Genomic DNA, 18,366 nt, shown 5'->3' on the forward strand with positions numbered 1-18,366 from the left:
TGATGATGTTATACTATTATTATTTTTTGAGAGAGATGACATACACCTGGGGGGGGGGGGGCGGAGGAGGAAGGGAGGTTGCAATTTCGCTCGCTGCAAAAGGAAGCGACTACAGGCGTTCCTTCTCAGCTTAAATGGTCCCAGGTGGCAGCCCAAGCATAGGTGGGTGGTAACGCCCGACTCCGCTGACCCCCGCCCGGCGGCGGGAGCCGTCTCCCCCAGAGCCCGCCGGGCAGCGGGTGGGGACGCGGAAGGGCGTACAGTGTAAGGGGGGTGGGGGGCGGGAGGAGAGGGCGGATGCCGAGCCGACCAGGTACCCACCTTATCCCAACGCAGCCACTGCCCGATGGCCGTGTCTAGCTGAGGGTCCCCGGTGTGGTAGGGGGTGTGGAGCAGGTTGGAGTTCAGGTCTCCCTCTGCGTTTTCAGCCATGGCAGCCTGACGGGGGGGTGCGGGCCTAGGGGACCCGCGAAGACACCGAACTGGAAGGGCTTGACGTACGCTCACCAGGGTCGCGACGCCCCCTCCTCACTGAAGGGCATTGGAGACCAGCCGCAGGATGTTTGTGCCAGCTCCTGCGCAGCTTCGGGGAAGCACGAGAGGGGGGGCGCGGCCGCCCGCTCCCCACTAGACCAGCTCCCGGTCTCTCTGGGCGAACGGACCGAGGCGGTCCCGCCGCGAGAGAACAACAGTCCCAGATGTCTGGGTTGTGGCCGCCGCCGCCAGCAGCGCTCGCCGCCTTAGGCCCCGCCCCACCCGCGCCGCCGGCCCCGCCCCTTCCCGCCCCTGCAGATTTAAGCCCCCGGGGCACCGGGCGGTGGGAGGCGCGGGCCGGGAAGCGACGCCTTCCTAGCAGCACGAGTTAGGGCCCGCCAGGTGGTGAGGAACGATTTTTAGTTTTTAATTTGCCTTTTTCCATGTGCTTTGTCCTTGTTACGATCCCCGCAGACTCCCATGCGTCTCCTTTTCTGGCTCAGCCACCGAGGGGCGCCCACAGGGCTCGCGTGTGAGCCCGCAGGGCGCGCGAAGGCCCCCTCCCGTTTAAGTCTCAAGGCTCGCGCTGGCGGGAGGGTGCGCCCGGCTGTCTCCGCACGGCCTCACGGGAGTTGTAGTTCTTTTCTTTCCCAGCGGGGTGTTGAGACTGCGGCAAAGACTACGCCTCCCAGCAGCTCCATGCCCTGCGTTTTCTCAAAGGATAAAAGACCTCTAGGCTGGTCCCTGCGGGCACACCCTGTCGGTTTAGGAACCTTCACGTTGTGGCCCCGGGCTTCAATTAAATTAAACAAGACAGGTACAGTAAGGGAGTGTGCTTTACAATTTACGAATCGCGACCTGTGGTTTCACCCATCCTGTGACAGAGTAAATTAGACGTGATCCATCCCCATTTTACACACAAAGAGGAAACTGCCTCTGAGTGAACCCGACTTTCTCAAAGAGACGGAATTCCTAAGTGCCTGGACGAGGGTTCCAACCTCGTTTCAGATCTCAGCTGGCACTTCTTTTTGCTCTGCTGCTACAGTGGACTGGGAGGTAGGGAGAACAAGATGACTGGAGGGGAAAAAGACAAGTTGTGAAAGACGAAAGATGTGTTAGCATTTAATTAAGCATGAGTAAGAATGTGTGAGCATCTTAACAGAGTGCAAAGAGGAATAGGAATACAGAGGGAGAGGAAAGATGATTGCAATCTTAAATTTCACCTTATTTTGGCCTCCTCTCTTCGCAAGACGAAGTGTGGGAGATGCTAAGTGCTTACCTGACATGGTGCTTAGTCAGACACAGCTGTTACTGAGTTTCTTGATGTAACCTTCTTACAATAGCTCGATACTTTAACCAAGTACCTTACAACTCTTTCGTTGGTGGACGTTTTTGTAAGGAGGGTATAATAATATTTACACCTTTGGAGTTCCTGTCGTGGTTTCAGTGGTTAGCGAATCCGATTAGGAACCATGAGGTTTCGGGTTCCATCCCTGGCCTTGCTCAGTGGGTTAAGGATCCGGGGTTGCCGTGAGCTGTGGTGTAGCTCGCAGATGCGGCTCGGATCCCGCGTTGCTGCGGCTCTGGTGTAGGCCGGAGGCTACAGCTCCGATTGGACCCCTATCCTGGGAACTTCCACATGCCGCCGGTGCGGCCCTAGAAAAGACAAAAAGACCAAAATAATAATAATATTTACACCTTGGCTACAGCAACTTAATAAATGGCTTTAAAATGCTTTGAGGTTCACAGATAAAAGAAATAATAAATTCAAAATATTCCTTTCGTTCCTCTAAAAGTGCCATTTACCATAATGAAATTCAAACTACCGAGCTACAAATGGATTGTAGCACCAATTCCTGGAATATAATATGCTGTAGTTGGGAATTACAGTTTTTGCTAATCAGTTGAGTGTTTCCTTTACGGAGTCAGCAGGTTCTTTTAATCACACAAGGCCTGGGAAATAACCACGTGTCCTGGGGAGAAATTCACCCTTTGCTGTCATCATTGTTATTGTCCATCATGAATGTCAGTTAAACACATATGTTCTCTACACCGAGTATTATGCCGGGAGCCGAGGCTATAAGAAACTATAAAACATAATTATTCATTTTTAAAAATAAAATTTGCAGAGACAGGATGTTTGCCAAAGACATAGCCCATGATAAACGTCAAATACCTGCTGCAGACAGCTGTTAAGAATTCAGAGTATGAGGTAGTTGGTAAAACCAAGTGGCTGAAGGGACCAGCAATGGGCTTTGAAGGAAAAAAGTTAATAATAGAGAAAAAGGTAAAGGGCCATTCGAACCCATTGACCATTGGTAGCCCTAAGAGTTTCTTGAAAATGTATATTCCTGGACACTGCCCCAGGGATTCTGAGTGAGTGTATTGGAATAGGGCCTAGATACCTACATATTTAACAAATATCTATTGATTGTGGCATAGGTGGTCAGAATCTTGCTACTCAAAGTGTGACAGGAGGACCAGTGTAGCAGTGTCCTCTGGGAGTTTATGAAGAAATATAAAATTTCAGGCCCCATCCCAATTCAGCTGAATCAGAGTTTACATTTTAACAAGATCCAATGATGATTTATATGTGTATTAAATTTGATTAAGCAGCGGTTTTTATATGACAATTATTACATTTAATTCAGTTCTGAACAACATTGATAAGTCAACAGAACTTTCCAGAGATAGAACTATACAGGACAAATATAAAGAATGGGAGAAATAAGTTTCATTTCAACATCAGAGCCATCCAGCCCTCACTTTTATCAGCAAGATCATGGCAGACATAAATTTGTTACCAGAAACTTCCCAGTGTCTCTGGCTTATTGCTTAGTAATTGAAGAGTAATTAAGAGGACCCAGAACTCATCAAATCCAAGAACAGTATCTAAGTGTATCCAGAAGAGGGAGTATAATAGTTTTCCTAGTCAGGGAAACTCAGAAGCTGTAATTTTTGTAGGAATTTGTCCAGAGTGTCCTGCATTTTTATTTGCTAAATCTGTCAACCCAAACTATGTTTACGAGAGAGAATATCTCTCTTGGCCCTTATATTCAATATTCAATGCAATAGTTTAGGATCATGGTATATATAACTTATTGTGAAATGGTTCAGAGGAATACTATATGTAATATATATATTATGCATATATATTATCTTTATATTTATATAGTATGTAAATTTTTATTTATATAATACATATTGTGTAACTATATATACAAACATATATAGTTAGATAAATAGCACATCTGGGAGTTCCTGTCGTGGTGCAGTGGTTAACGAATCCGACTAGGAACCATGAGGTTGCAGGTTCGGTCCCTGCCCTTGCTCAGTGGGTTAAGGATCCGGCGTTGCCGTGAGCTGTGATGTAGGTTGCAGACACGGCTCGGATCCCACGTTGCTGTGGCTCTGGCGTAGGCTGGTGGCTACAGCTCCGATTCAACCCCTAGCCTGGGAACCTCCATATGCCGCAGAAGTGGCCCAAGAGATAGCAACAACAACAACAAAAAAAAGACAAAAGACAAAAAAAAAAAAAAATAGCACATCTGCTATGTAGCAAATAGGGGAAATTTTTAACACTAGGTGAATCTGGGAAAAGGACAGATGAATATTCCTTGTACTATTTTAATATTTGCAACTTTGAGATTATTTCCAAATTAAAAAGTGTAAAAGAAAAGCCTCAAGTGTATAAGAAATACCCTTTTATTTGCTGTTTTAAAACATCTAATGAAGAGACTCAAAGCTCTCACTCTGTCAGGCTAGCAGGAGATTAAATTTTCATAACTATCGGAGACGCTCGTCTCCACCCAGGCTTTAATTGGTAAGGGGGGGAGAGAGAGCAGATAGCTCTAGTTCATTAAGGTTTCTTCATTGTCCAGGGTCATGGCGCTTTCTGGAAATCTGACAGCTTTCTCCTTGTCTACCAGTCAGAAGCTATGGCCAGGAAACCTGCTGAGGCTACGAACCCCAAAGCCTCTGTCTAGGCACATGGCCTTCTCCTCTCACATCCTGCCAGTTCCTTGAAGTGCTGCCACTAAGCAGAGCTCAGGTTTCATTACCCCCCTATTTTGAAACTTTAAAATTTGAGGTAATCTATCACTCTGCTGTGTGATCACTGCAAAAAGAAAAGTGTTTTCTCTTCTTGTTCTGAAAGATGCTTGTCATAAACTCTAGTGAACTCGGCATTAAAAAAAAAGTCAGGAAAGGAAATGAGTATCTCGCAAGCAACTTTCTCTTTTGACCTCTCTTACATGCTACCTCTTGAGACAGGGATACAGCGACAACAAATAAAAAGTGGTTGTCTTTGCGTAAAGGGAAGAACGCCGAGCACACCCAGGATTAGGGTGAAGCAAGACAGAGAACCTCGGGTGAAAAATCTAAAGAGGAACTTTCAGGTTTGTGTAAGTGCAGGCAGATGAGAATGAGTGTCTCAATACATTTTAAAAACCAGCTTTATTAGATAAAATCACATGCCAAACAATTCACCCATTTAATGTATACAATTTAATGTTCTTTGTTATATTCACAGATATGTACGAATATCACCACAGTCAATTTTAGAACATTTTCATCACCTCAAAAAGAAATCTTATGCCCTCTGCCATCAGACTCCTCTCACCCCATCACCCATTCCTAAGCCTAAGCAACCACCAATCTACTTTCTATCTGTACAGATTTCCCTGTTCTGAACTTTTCATATAAACAGAATCATGTAATATGTGATCTTGTGTGACTGGGTTCTTTCACTTAGCATAATGTGTTTTTTCAAAAATGGAGATACAGTTGTTCAGTTTCAGGTGGCTAGCAAAGTGATTCATATATATATATAAATTCAACCATTTATATATCTTTTTTCAGAATATTTTCCATTATAGGTTATTACAAGATATTGAATATAGTTCCCTGTGCTATAGAGTAGGTGCTTGTTGGTTATCCATTTTATATGTAGTAGTGTATATCTATTTATTCCAAACTCCTAATTTATTCCTCCCCTATTTTCCCCTTTAGTAACCTGAAATTTGTTTTCTATCTCTGTGAGTCCATTTCTGTTACATAAGTTAGTTCACTTTATCATTTTTTAAAATTCTACATATAAGTGATATCATATAATACTTGTCTTAGTATGACAATCTCTAGGTTCATCCATGTTGCTGAAGATGACATTATTTCATTCTTTTTTATGGCTGTGTGATATTCCTCTGTGTGTGTGTGTGTGTGTGTGTGTGTGTGTGTGTGTGTGTGTGTGTGTGTGTGTGTGTGTGTTGTACACACATACTACATCTTAAACTACTTGTCTGTTGGACATTTAGTTTGCTTCCATGTCTTGGCTGTTGTAAATAGTGCTGCAATGAACAATGGGGTGCATGTATCTTTTTGAATTGAAGTTTTGTCCAGATACATGCCCAGGAGTAGGATTGCTAGATCATATGGCGGCAACTCTATTTTTAGTGTTTTAAGGAACCTCCATACTGTTCTCCATAGTGGAAGCACCAATTTCCAGTCCCATCAATAGTGTTAGAGGGTTCCCTTTTCTCCACGCCCTCTGCAGCAGTTATTCTTTGTAAACTTTCTGATGATGAACATGATGTTTTCACGGTTCATCCATGGTGTAGACGGATCAGTCTTTCATTACTTTTTACAATCAAATACTATTTAATGTATGGCTTTACTGCATTGTGTTGACCTGTTTGTCCATCGATGGATATTTGGGTTGTTCTGCCTTTTGGCTATTCTGAATAATGCTGCTATAAACACTCATGTCTAGATTTTATATAGAATATGTCATTTCTCTTAGATATGTGCCTAAGAGTGGCTTTTGTGAATCATGTGGTAACTTCTATGTTTAATAATATGAGGAACAGTTAGACTATGTTCCAAAGCAGCTGCACCATTTACATTCCTACCAGCAGTGTATCAGAGTTCCAGTTTCTCCGCAGATTGTCCAACACTTGTTATTATCTTACTGTTTGATTCTTGCCATTTTAGTGAATGTGAAGTGGTATCTCATTGTGATTTTGATTTGCATTTCCATAAAGACTAATGATGTTGAGGATCTTTATATGTGCTTCTTTTCCGGTTATATATCTTCTCTGGAGAAATGTCTGTTCATATCCTTTCCCATTTTTAGTTTTTTAAAAAATTATTGAATTGTAAGATTTCTTTATATTTCTGGGTATAATTCCCTGAAACAAATCAGATATATGATTTGCAAATATTCCCCTTCATTCTGTAGATTGTTTTTTTTTTTTAACCTTCATTTTGGTGACCATTGAAGAATGAAAGTTTTTTTGTTTTGAGGAAGTCTAGTTTATTTTTTCTTTTGTTGCTCGTACTTTCGGTGTCATATCTAAGAATCCCTTGCCAAATGTAAGTTTTATGGAGTTTTACCCTTTGTTTTCTACTCAGTTTTATAGTTTTAGTTCTTCCATTTAGGTCCTTGATGGCTTTTGAGTGAATTTTTATATATAGTGTTTGGAAGGAATCTAACCTTATTCTTCTGCATATGGTTATTCAGTTGTCCCAGGATCGTTTGTTGGAAAGACTATTTTTTCCCTATTCAGTAGTTTTGTCATTCTTCTTGAAAATTAGTTTGAGGATAGGCATGTGGGTTTATTTTCAGACTCTCAATTCTATTCCATCGATCTATATATCTATCCTTATGCTGGTATCACACTCTCCGACTTACTGTTACTTTGTGGTAAATTTTGAAATCAGGAAGTATGACTCCCACTTTGTTCTTTTTAAAGAGAATTTTGGCTCTTCAAGGTCTCTTACAGTTCCCTATAAACTCTACAAGGAGCTTGTCGATTTCTACAAAGAAGCCAGCTGGGATTATGATTGGGATTGCATTGAATCTGTAAATTAGACCGGGGAGTATCTCTGTCTTAAAAGGTTAAGACTTCCGATCCATCAAAATGTGTTATTTTTCCAATCATAGTCTTTTCTAATACCTTTCAACAATGTTTTATGGCTTTCAAAGTTTTGCATGTCTTTCATTAAGTTGATTCCTAAATATTTTATTCTTTTGGATACAATTGTAAATGGAATTATTTTTTTCATTTTCGATAGTGTGTAGAAATACAGTTGATTTTTGTAGTTATTGTATCCTGAAAACTTGCTGAACTTGTTTACTAGTTCCAATAGTTTTTTGTTTGTTTGTTTTGTCTTTTTGCCATTTCTTGGGCCGCTCCCGCGGCATATGGAGGTTCCCAGGCTAGGGGTCCAATCGGAGCTGTAGCCACCGGCCTACGCCAGAGCCACAGCAACACGGGATCCGAGCCGTTTCTGTGACCTACACCGCAGCAGCTCACGGCCACGCCGGATCCTTAACCCACTGAGCAAGGGCAGGGATCGAACCCTCAACTTCATGGTTCCTAGTCGGATTCGTTAACCACTGAGCCACAATGGGAACTCCGAGTTCTAACAGCTTTTTAGTGAATTTCCTAGGATGTGCATGTCATCTGTAAACAGCTTCACTTTTTCCTTTCCGATCTGAGTGCCTTTTATGTTTTTTTCTTGCCTGACTAGAACCTCCAGTACAAGGTTGAATAGAAATGGTAAGACCAAACATTCTTGCCTTGTTCCTGACCTGGGGGGGAAAACAGCCAGCTTTCACCAGTAAGTATAATGTTAACTCTGTTTTTTAGTTGTTGGTTGTTTGGTGCGTGAATGTTCTTTATCACACCGGTAAAGTTCCCTTCTAGTTTGTTAAGTGTTTTTCAACATGAAAGAGTGTTGGATTTTGTCAAACCCTTTTCTATATCTATGGAGATGTTCTTGTAAGTTTTGTTTTTTATTATACTGATATGAAATGTTACATTAATTGAACTTTGAAACTTAGACCAAACTTGCGTCCTGTTTGGTCATGGTATAGCATTGTTTTTACATGTTGCTATGTTTGGTTTGCTAGTATTTTTTGAGGATTAATTTGCCCGTATTCATAATAGGTATTGGTCTATGGTTTTCTTGTGATGTGGTTTTCTGATTTTGGTATCAGAAAAATACTGGCCTAATGAATTGAGAAGTGTTCCCTCCTCTTCTATTTTTGGAAGAGTTTGTGAAGAATTGGCATTAATTCTTCTTAAATTTTTAGTGGAGTTCTTGGTGAAGCCAGCTGGGTCTGGCCTTTGTGAGTAGATTTCTAATTATTAGTTTAATCTCTTCACTTGTTATAGGTCTATTCATTTATCTATTTCTTCTTGGGTCTATACCAGTCGTTTGTGTCTTTGTAGGAATCTGTCCATTTTAATCAAGGTTATCTAGTTTTTGGCATAAAATTGTTTATCATATTCCTTTATAATCCCTCCCCCCCGTTTTTGTGTTCGTAAGGTCAGTGATAATGTCCCTTCTTTTATTTCTGATTCTAGTAACTTTAGTCTTTTTTTTTTTTTTTTCCTCCCCTCGGTCAGTCCAGCTAAACATTTTAAGTTTTGTTGCTGTTTTCAAAGAACGTGTAGTTTCATTGATTTTCTCTATTGCTTTTCTATTCTTTATTTCATTAATTTTCACTCTAATCTTTATTATTTTTCTTTTTTTTAACTTCCTAATTCTCGTCTCATCAGAATGCAGTAAACTAAATTGAGTAGGCCTTGGGCTGTGTATGTGTGCCTAAATTCCAATAAGACTTTATTTACAAAGATAGTCGGCAGGGAAGGGGTGTAGGGGAGGGAAGGATTGGGAGTTTGGGATTAGCAGATGCAACTATTATGTATAGGATGAATGAACCACAAGGTCTTACTGTGTAGCACAGGGGAACTATATTCAATATCTAGTGATAAACCATAATGGAAAAGAATATGAAAAAGAATGTATATATTGGAGTTCCCGTCGTGGCCCAGCAGAAACAAATCCGACTAGGAACCATGAGGTTTCAGGTTCGATCCCTGGCTTCCCTCAGTGGGTTAAGGATCCGGCGTTGCCGTGAGCTGTGGTGTAGGTTGCAGACGTGGCTCGGATCCCGTGTTGCTGTGGCTCTGGCGTAGGCTGGCGGCTACAGCTCCAATTCGACCCCTAGCCTGGGAACCTCCATGTGCCGCGGGAGCAGCCAAAAAAAAAGATTTTTAAATTAAGGTTCAAAATTTTTAGGATTGGCAAAGGCTTTCAGGGTAGGAGCCACTTTTCCATAGTTACCTCTCTGGATGATCTTTTCCCTTCACTTCTGGCCTGATAATTTCTTGTTGGCTTGTTACCTTTGTGATTTAAAAGGTGAAAAAAAAAAAAAACATTAATTGAGCTTTTTAATTTAGTTATAGTGGGAAGGTTACACCTAGTCTGCTATTTTAAGAAATATTATATTACTTTGATAATCATCTTTTGGCTCTAAAATATTACATCAAGTTGACCTACTGTGATTTTTTTAAAAATAAATCTCATTTTGTATGACTCTTAGCTTGTCTTCATTTTCTTCTGTAATAAATAATAATAACAATGAATATTTTTGTTCACAAAGCTGTTTTTGCCTTCTGCATTATTCCATACATCTAACTTCTTTTTTTTTTTTTTTTTGATTTGTAAGAATTCCTTGCTTATTCTGGATGTGGGTCCTTATTATATGTATTTTAAGCATTTTTTCCTATTCAGAGATTTCCCATGTGGCTCAGCAGGCACTGCTATGGCTCAGGTCACTGCTGTTGCACGGATCCTGGCCTGAGGGGGAGGAGGAAGCATTTTCTCCTATTCAGGATTACCTTTTTTTTGCTATTTCTTGGGCCGCTCCAGCGGCATATGGAGGTTCCCAGGCTAGGGGTCAAATCAGAGCTGTAGCCACCGGCCTACACCAGAGCCACAGCAACGCGGGATCCTTAACCCACTGAGCAAGGGCAGGGACCGAACCCGCAACCTCATGGTTCCTAGTCGGATTCGTTAACCACTGCGCCACGACGGGAACTCCATCTAACTTCTTGAGAGTACAATTACTGGGCAGTATGCTATGAATGTTACGACGTTCGATTTCCAAAGGCTTGATCTAATTTCCTTTGAGTGGAATTGCATGATCTTTATTTAGCTCTGTTTTGGTAACATTAATATGTTTTAAAAACCAAACCAATAAACTAGTCCTGGCCACCTGTAAGTAGTTCTCAGGCAAAAGATGACTTTTATGGGTTTTCTTTTTAAATATTAACTTTGTTACAAAAAATTAAGTTCAACTTAATGCAGCAAATACAGAGCACCTGCTGTGACTCAGTGGGTTAAGAACCTGACAAAGTGTCTGTGAGGATGTGGGTTCAATCCCTGGCCTTACTCAGTGGGTTAAGGATCCAGCATTGCTGCAGGCTGTGGTGTAGGTCACAGATGGGGCTCGGATCCAGTGTTGCTGTGGTTGTGGCATAGCCCTGCGGCTGCAACTTCGATTTGACCCTTGGCCCAGGAACTTCCATATACTGCAAGTGTTGCCATAAAAAAAAAAAAGGCAAATACTTGCATGTCTGTAGTGTGCAGGCACCCTTCCAGATGGTGCAGATTCACTGGTAAACCAGAGAGATCCTGGTCCGTGCTTATATGAAACCTAAGATGGGGAGCACAGACAAATAACACACCATTGAAATGTGCTGTGGTCAGTGCTTTGATGACAGTAGTCCAGAATCCTATGGGAATACAGAAGAGAGGCATTTAACCCAGCCTAGAAGAGCCATGGAAGGTATCTTAGGGGAAGAAATAGCTAAGTGTAGTTAGTCTTAAAATCAGGTTGCCTAAGTTCTCCAGCTTTGTCCTTATTTTTCGTTATTCTTTGAGTTTTCTAGGTTCTTTGCATTTCTATATAAAATTTAGAATAAGCTTGAGAATTTCTACTCGAAAAAAGGAAAAAAAGCCTACTGAGATTATGATTGGGATTGGATTAAAGATCTCTGTCAATTTGGGGATAATTGACGTTTTAGCAATATTGAGTTTTCCAGTCCATTAAAATGTGTATCTCTTTATTTTTAAAAAGTTTCTTTAATTTCTCTCAGCGGTGTTATGTAGTTTAAAATGTAGAGGTCTCATATATCTTATATATATATATTTATGAATATTTTATTTGTATGCAGATGTAAATGGTTTCATTTTATAGCATAAAAACTGAAGAACAAACTGGAGTCAAGGAAAGGGGATGTGGCATTTCTGTAAGACCATTAGGATGTTAAAAGCTCAAAATGACAGCTAACAAGCCTCTTATATGGTACTGACATGGAAGAAATATCACTGAAGTGAATAACAAATGCAACAAAGAATACATATTCTTTTTGAATTCCAGAATCTGTAGCTATATACCTAATAATACATCTAATAATGTCTATTGGGTAGATATTATTATCTAACAATAAAGAATAATATCTAATAAGTTGAGGAGTTAGTTTAAACTCTTTTGGAGAAGGGTAACTTTGGAGAACTTATACTTCTGCCTTCAAGACTTCCTATAAAGCTACAGCAACCAAGAGTGTGTGATATCAGCATTCAGATGGACAATTAGACCAATCAAACAGACTCAAGAGCCCAGAAACAGACTCAGAGTCACTTGATTTTCAACAAAGACACCTAAACAAGCAAATGAGAAAAGGAAAATTTCTTCAAAATATGATGGTGAAACAGTATCCATCTGGAAAAAAAAAAAAAAGTCAATCTCAACCCCTGATTCACACCAAATGTAAAAATTAATTTTAGGTGGATTCTAAACCTAAACAAAAAGCTAAAGCTGTAAAGCTTCTAAAAGAAAAAGTAGAATATCTTTGTAACTTAATAATAGGTAATGTTTTCCTAGGATAGAGAAAGCATTTATCAGAAATGATAAAATTGATAAATTAGGAGTTCCGTCGGCTCGGTGGTTAACGAATCTGACTAGGAACCATGAGGTTGCGGGTTTGATCCCTGCGCTTGATCAGTGGGTTAAGGATCTGGCGTTGCCATGAGCTGTGGTGTAGGTCGCAGACATGGCTTGGATCCTGCGTTGCTGTGGCTCTGGCGTAGGCTGGCGGCTACAGCTCCAGTTCAACCCCTAGCCTGGGAACCTCCGTATGCCGCAAGAGCCGCCCAAGAAATGACAAAAAGACCAAAAAAAAAAAAAAAAAAAAAAAGAAGTTGGTAAATTGGTTGTCGTCAAAATGAAATTTTCTGCTTATCAAAAGGCATCCTTGGAGTTCCCGTCATGGCTCAGTGGTTAATGGACCTGACTAGCATCCATGAGGACATGGGTTTGATCTCTGGCCTTGCTCAGTGGGTTGGGGATCTGGCGTTGCTGTGAGCTGTGGTGTAGGCCAGCAGCTACAGCTCTGACTAGACCTCTGGCCTGGGAACCTCCATATGCCGCAGGGGCAGCCCAAAAAGACATACCAAAAAAAGAAAAAAAAAAAAAAAAGCTGCCTTAAGAAAATAATTAGGTGAGCTGCAAATTGGAAGAAAATGTTCTCAAAATGTGTATCTGATAAAGAACTGACCTCAGAATACATAGAGAACTCTTAGAATAGAATAATAAAAAGAGGGGAAAAAACCGTGTCATTTGATTACAATGGACAAAAACACCCTTAAAACAGTTTAAGTAGAAAACAGTTTTAGCACAACAGTGTGAAAGTACCTAGTGCCACTGAAGTGTATACTTAAAAATGGTTAAAACGGTAAATTTTATGTTACTTATATTTTACCACAATGAAAAAAGTTGAATTTATTGGCTTACATACCTGAGAAAGGCGGGCGCTAGTTCCGGGCACCCCTGGACCCTGACATGAAGACACTGTCTCCATCTTTCAGCTTCATCCTCTGCCCCCAGACCCCCACCGCAGGCTCTCCTGCTTAATGTTTCAGAAGACAATTGGGGCTGCACATGGCCTCTGGCAAACATCATCCCAGCAAGCAACCCCAAAAGGAAAGAGAGGATTTATCTCTGCGCCTCAGTAGATACAAGTTTCAGGAAATAATTGACCCAGCTGGGGTTCTGTGCCCACGACCCCTACGGCCATGGGGGGAAGGGTACTATGATTGATCATTCTAGAAGAATCGCATAAAATGGATAGTGAAGGAGGAACAGTTCCTCGAAGGAAGAACAAGGGGAAAGGGAACCTAACAGATTTTTTTTTTAAAGCCTTCAATATTGATTTGTTTTCTTGTCCTTGAATTTAAACAAGGTCTTTAGATCTGTCAGTCACCTTTCTCAATTCCTCCTGAAATATCCTAATTTTCATTTATTTATTCAGCAATGTTATATCGTGCACCTGCTATTGTGCTGTGCACTCTTCTAGACATTCAAAGAGAGTGTGGTGGCAAGTCAGAGTCCCTCTCCTTCTGTGGCGTGAATGACTTTCTCTTTTATAAGCAAGTACTTGCCAGTTTCACATTGTAGCATAAACACCAACAGTAAAGAAACTTTTTTTTTTCTCTTTTGAAAGAAAAAATATTAACATTTTTCTTTCCAAGTCAAAAATAACCTTCCACTTTCAGTGATGTCATAGTTTGCTTTCCCTGGAACCACTTACTGTGTCATTCTGAACTTTAGAAATCATGAAGTATCTTTTTTTTTTTTTTCAGTTCTAAACCTTCATTCCAGAAGTTTGTGTTAATTTCATTTTCTGCATACCTGAAAGCTCGTTTTGAATTTTTGTGTGTGTGTATATTTTTGTCTTTCTATGGCCACACCTGCGGCATATGGAGGTTCCCAGGCTAGGGGTCTAATTGGGGGTGGTTCGTGTTTATTTAGCAAAAGAATTGGTAGCCGGTAGTCAATTTTCTATCCCTAACAATGTTTCATTTCTTGATGAAATCCAAGATCTGCCTTATATTGTAATAGTATAGTATATTGTAGACAAAGGGAAATTGAATTGATTGTAGTTAGCTCTGGATTCTGAAAGATAAGCCATGGTTTTATGATAATGTGATATCCTCAGCCTGACATATTCTGGAAGTTTCTAGAATTAGAAGAAAATGATCCATTCTGGACTGAAAACAACAAAGGGGGGAAAAAACCCTGCCTTAGTTGATAAGGGGAAGACTGAAAGATACTGTTTTCTGTAGCATTCACTGTTTGAAAAAAATTCCAAATGAGTGGAACAAGCTGCATGTCCCACGTTACATCAGATTTTTCGGCCCACTCTTTAGTTAGGAATATGGGTGAAGAGTGAAATGGCTCAAAGTCTGTTTCCGTGATAATCATGTTCACCTGCCTGTGCTGAAAACCACACTGCAGTGGCCTGACCAGAGAGGCGTGTGTTGATTTTCCGAATAGTGAGAAGCACCTAGGAAGGAATCCAAGTGCAGCAAGTCAAAGACACGGTCAGTGACCAGCCACTTTTTACGTCCAGCTCTCATTCTCACGGTCCAAAAATGACTCCTGACTTCTGGTTTCCAGCCTGGCATGGCAGGAGCTGGGAAGTCAGCACTCTGTCCTAAAAGCATGTAGAAAGCTGAACACACTGAAAATGTCAGCACCTCTTTTGGGATCCATCAGCCAGGGAGGTGACCATGCCAACTGCTGCTCTAAACCACAGGCCTATACAAAGAATCACAAACATACTCGCGCAGAACCCCACAGCACAAACCTTCTCAGGAACCAGTGCGAGGGTTGGAAAACCTAAACTGTAATCGATGCATTGCTGGAGGGAGGCTCAGTGTGGACAAGTCTGAGAGTCAAAAACTCCAGGGGGACCCGGTCACATGGGGGTCCTATACTTATGTCAGTTTTGCCTTGGGGCAGAGTTCTCACCGTGAATACTAGGGGGAAAAAAATCTTTGTGCTTCTGGCAGGGCGAGGGGAAAGTAGGCATTTTGAATATACCAGAGCATTCCTTCTTAACAAGGTCTGCCCTCAGGAGACACTGTTTAACCAGAGTCTAGTCTGCTGGGCTCTTATCAGAACCACACTGACCTGGGGGAGGGAAATACCCAGCTCCAGCCTCTTCTAGTCACCCTGTTCCACCGAAGGCTTGTGGGAGTACCAGGGAGTACTTGCCAAGTTTCAACTCCAGAGACACAGGCTCATTAAAAGACCAATACCTCGTCTTAGAACTACAGTACACTTCCTCTCCCCCCACATCCTACCACCCCGTTAGTGAAGGCCTATTTACAACATTTTTAAAACCCAGGACATCTTGTCCAGCTGTCAAGAAAGAATTGCAAGGCATACTCAACGGCAGAAACAATTGGAAGCCATAGCAAGCATCAGACCAGACTCAGATGTGGCAGGGATGTTGGAATTATCAGAACAGAAATTTAAAACCACTATGATTAATTTTTTTAACATTTTTTATGGCCACATCTGCAGCATGTGGAGGTTCCCAGGCTAGGGGTCGAATTGGAGCTGTAGCTTCAGACCTATGCTACCGTCACAGCAACGCTGGATCGTGTCACATCTGCAGCCTACACTGCAGTTTGTGGCAATGCTGGATCCTTCACCCACTGCGTGAGGCCAGGGAACGAATCTTCATCCTCAAGGATGTTATGTCAGCTTCTTGATCTGCTGAGCTACAATGAGAACTCCATAAAACCACTATGATTCATATGCAAAGGACTCTAATAGATAAAGTAGACAGCATGCAAGAACAAAGAGGAAATGTAAGCAAAGATAACAATTCTAAGGAGGAACCGAAAAGAAATTCCGAAGGCAAAAAACACTGTAATAGAAATGAAGAATGCCTTCGGTGGGCTTCTTAGTACACTGGACACATCTGAGAAAATCTCTGAGCTTTGAGGACATATCAGTAGAAACTTGTGACGCTGAAAAACAAAGAGAAAAACCAAAACCAGCACAGACTCCCCAAGAACCATGGAATACCTATAAAAAAAAAAGGTATGACATATGCATAATGGGACTATCAGAAGGAGAAGGGAAACAGAAGAAACAGTTAAAGCAATGACTGAGAATTTCCCCAAATTCATTCAGACACCAAACTGCAGATCCCGGAAAGTTATTCTGAGGGTACCAACAAACTGTATCTGGAGACATAAACGACCCAGAAGAGCCAACATCTAATGAGGAGAACAAAGCTTGAAGACTGACATCACCTCCAGCCTTGAGAATTTCTAGTAATCAAGACCATGTGGTTTTGGCAAAAGAATAGACAAATACATCCATAGAACAGAAATGAAATAGACCCAAATAAACAGAATCAACTGACCTTTAATAGAAGAGCAAAAGCAGTACAGTGGAGCAAAGATAGTCTCTTCAACAAAGATGCTTGAACAACTGGGCATCCACGTGCAAAAATACTGGAGTTCTCGTGTGGCTCAGTGGGTTGCGAACCTGACTAGTATCCACGGGGATGTGAGTTCAGTCCCTGGCCTTGCTCAGTGGGTTGCTGTGAGCTGTGGTGTAGGTCACGGACATGGCTCAGATCTGGCATTGCCATGGCTGTGCCATATAGGCCAGCAGCTGCAGCTCCGATTCAGTCCCTAGCCTGGGAATCTCCATATGCTGCAGGTATGGCCCAGAAAAGCAAACATCAAAAAACAACTCCCCCCCAAAACCAAAAAAAAAACAATGCTACAACCTTCACAAAAATTAACTCAAAAGGATTATAGACCTAAAGGTAAAACACAAAACTATAAAACTCCTAGAAGAAAACATAGAAGCAATTCTAAATGACCTTGTTTTGGTGATGATTTTTTTTATATATAACACCAAAGGCAAAATCCATGAAGGAAAGATTTGGTAAGCTGGACTTCATTAATATTAAAAATTTCTGCTCTGTGAAAGACACTGCTAAGAGAAAGAGAAAAGCCCACAGACTGGGAGAGAATATTTATAAGAACTGTTATCCAAAATATGCAGTGAATCCTTATACTCAACAATAGGAAAATGAACCAGGTGGTTAAAAAATGGACCAAAGACCTTAACAGACACCTTACCAAAGACAATACACAGATGATGGCAAGCATATGACAAGATGCTCCACAACATGTGTCATCATGAAAATGCAAATTAAAACAACAATGAGGTAACACTGCACATACTAGAAGGACCAAAATTCAGAACACTGACAATAATGCCAACTGCTGACAAGGATGTGGAGCAACAGGAACTCTCATTCACTGCTGGGAGGAATGCAAAAGAGTACAGCTGCTTTGAAAGACAGTCTGGCAGTTTCTTACAAAACTAAACCTACGCTTACCATCCAGTGCAGCCATCATGCTCTGTAGTATTTACCGAAGGAGGTGAAAACTAATGCCCACATAAAAATCTGCACATGGATGTTTATAGCAGCTTTATTCATAATTTCCAAACCTTGGAAACAACCAGGATGTCCTTCAGTAGGTGAATGGAAAAATGCACTGTGGTTCATCCAGACAGCAGAGTGCAGTCATCCTTTAGTATCCAGGGGGGTTGATTGCATGACCCACTGCAGTTACCAAAATCCAGATCCTTGAGCCCCATAGTCAGCCCTCTGTATCTTTGGTTTCATGTCTCAGATTTAACTGCGGATCATATACTACTGGATGTATTAAGAAAAAAAAGTCCATGTATAAATGGATCCTTAGAGTTCAAATCTAAGTTGTTCAACGCCCTCACGCCATGCACAAAAATAAACTCGAAATGGCTTAAAGACTTAAATGTGAGACAAGACACCATCAAACTCCTAGAAGAGAACATAGGCAAAACATTCTCTAATATCAACCTTGCAAATGTTTTCTCAGGTCAGTCTCCCAGAGCAACAGAAATAAAAGCAAAAATAAACCAGGGGGACCTAATCAAACTGACAAGCTTTTGCACAGCAAAGGAAACCATAAAAAAAACAAGAGGACAATTTACAGAATGGGAGAAAATAGTTTCAAACAATGAGAAGGGCTTAATCTCTAAAACGTACAAACAGCTTATACAACTCAACAGCAAAAAAGCCAACAACCCAATTGAAACATGGGCAAAAGACCTGAAGAGATATTTTTCCAAGGAAGATGTACAGATGGCCAACGAGCACATGGAAAAATGCTCAACAT

At 41.2% G+C, this 18,366-nt stretch overlaps 1 protein-coding gene across 2 annotated transcripts in view; it reads right to left on the bottom strand.

Moving 5' to 3' along the window:
• Positions 1-747, bottom strand: part of PGM2L1 (phosphoglucomutase 2 like 1) — a 73,841-nt gene extending 73,094 nt beyond the window's left edge. For both annotated transcript variants that reach the window (XR_014814580.1, XM_003129639.6), the window contains exon 1: positions 322-747. Coding sequence is in view for 1 of the 2 variants with exons in the window: in XM_003129639.6 (XP_003129687.2) it covers positions 322-432 (111 nt within the window). In the remaining variant the exon portion in view is untranslated. The remainder of the gene's footprint in view (positions 1-321) is intronic.
• Positions 748-18,366: the final 17,619 nt, after the last annotated feature.

The sequence above is a fragment of the Sus scrofa genome, chromosome 9 (assembly GCF_054392235.1).
Source record: "Sus scrofa isolate SSC_HxYL_T2T_F1_AM1 chromosome 9, Sscrofa_HxYL_maternal_Yorkshire_Landrace_v2.0, whole genome shotgun sequence".
Classification (NCBI taxonomy): Eukaryota; Metazoa; Chordata; class Mammalia; order Artiodactyla; family Suidae; genus Sus; species Sus scrofa.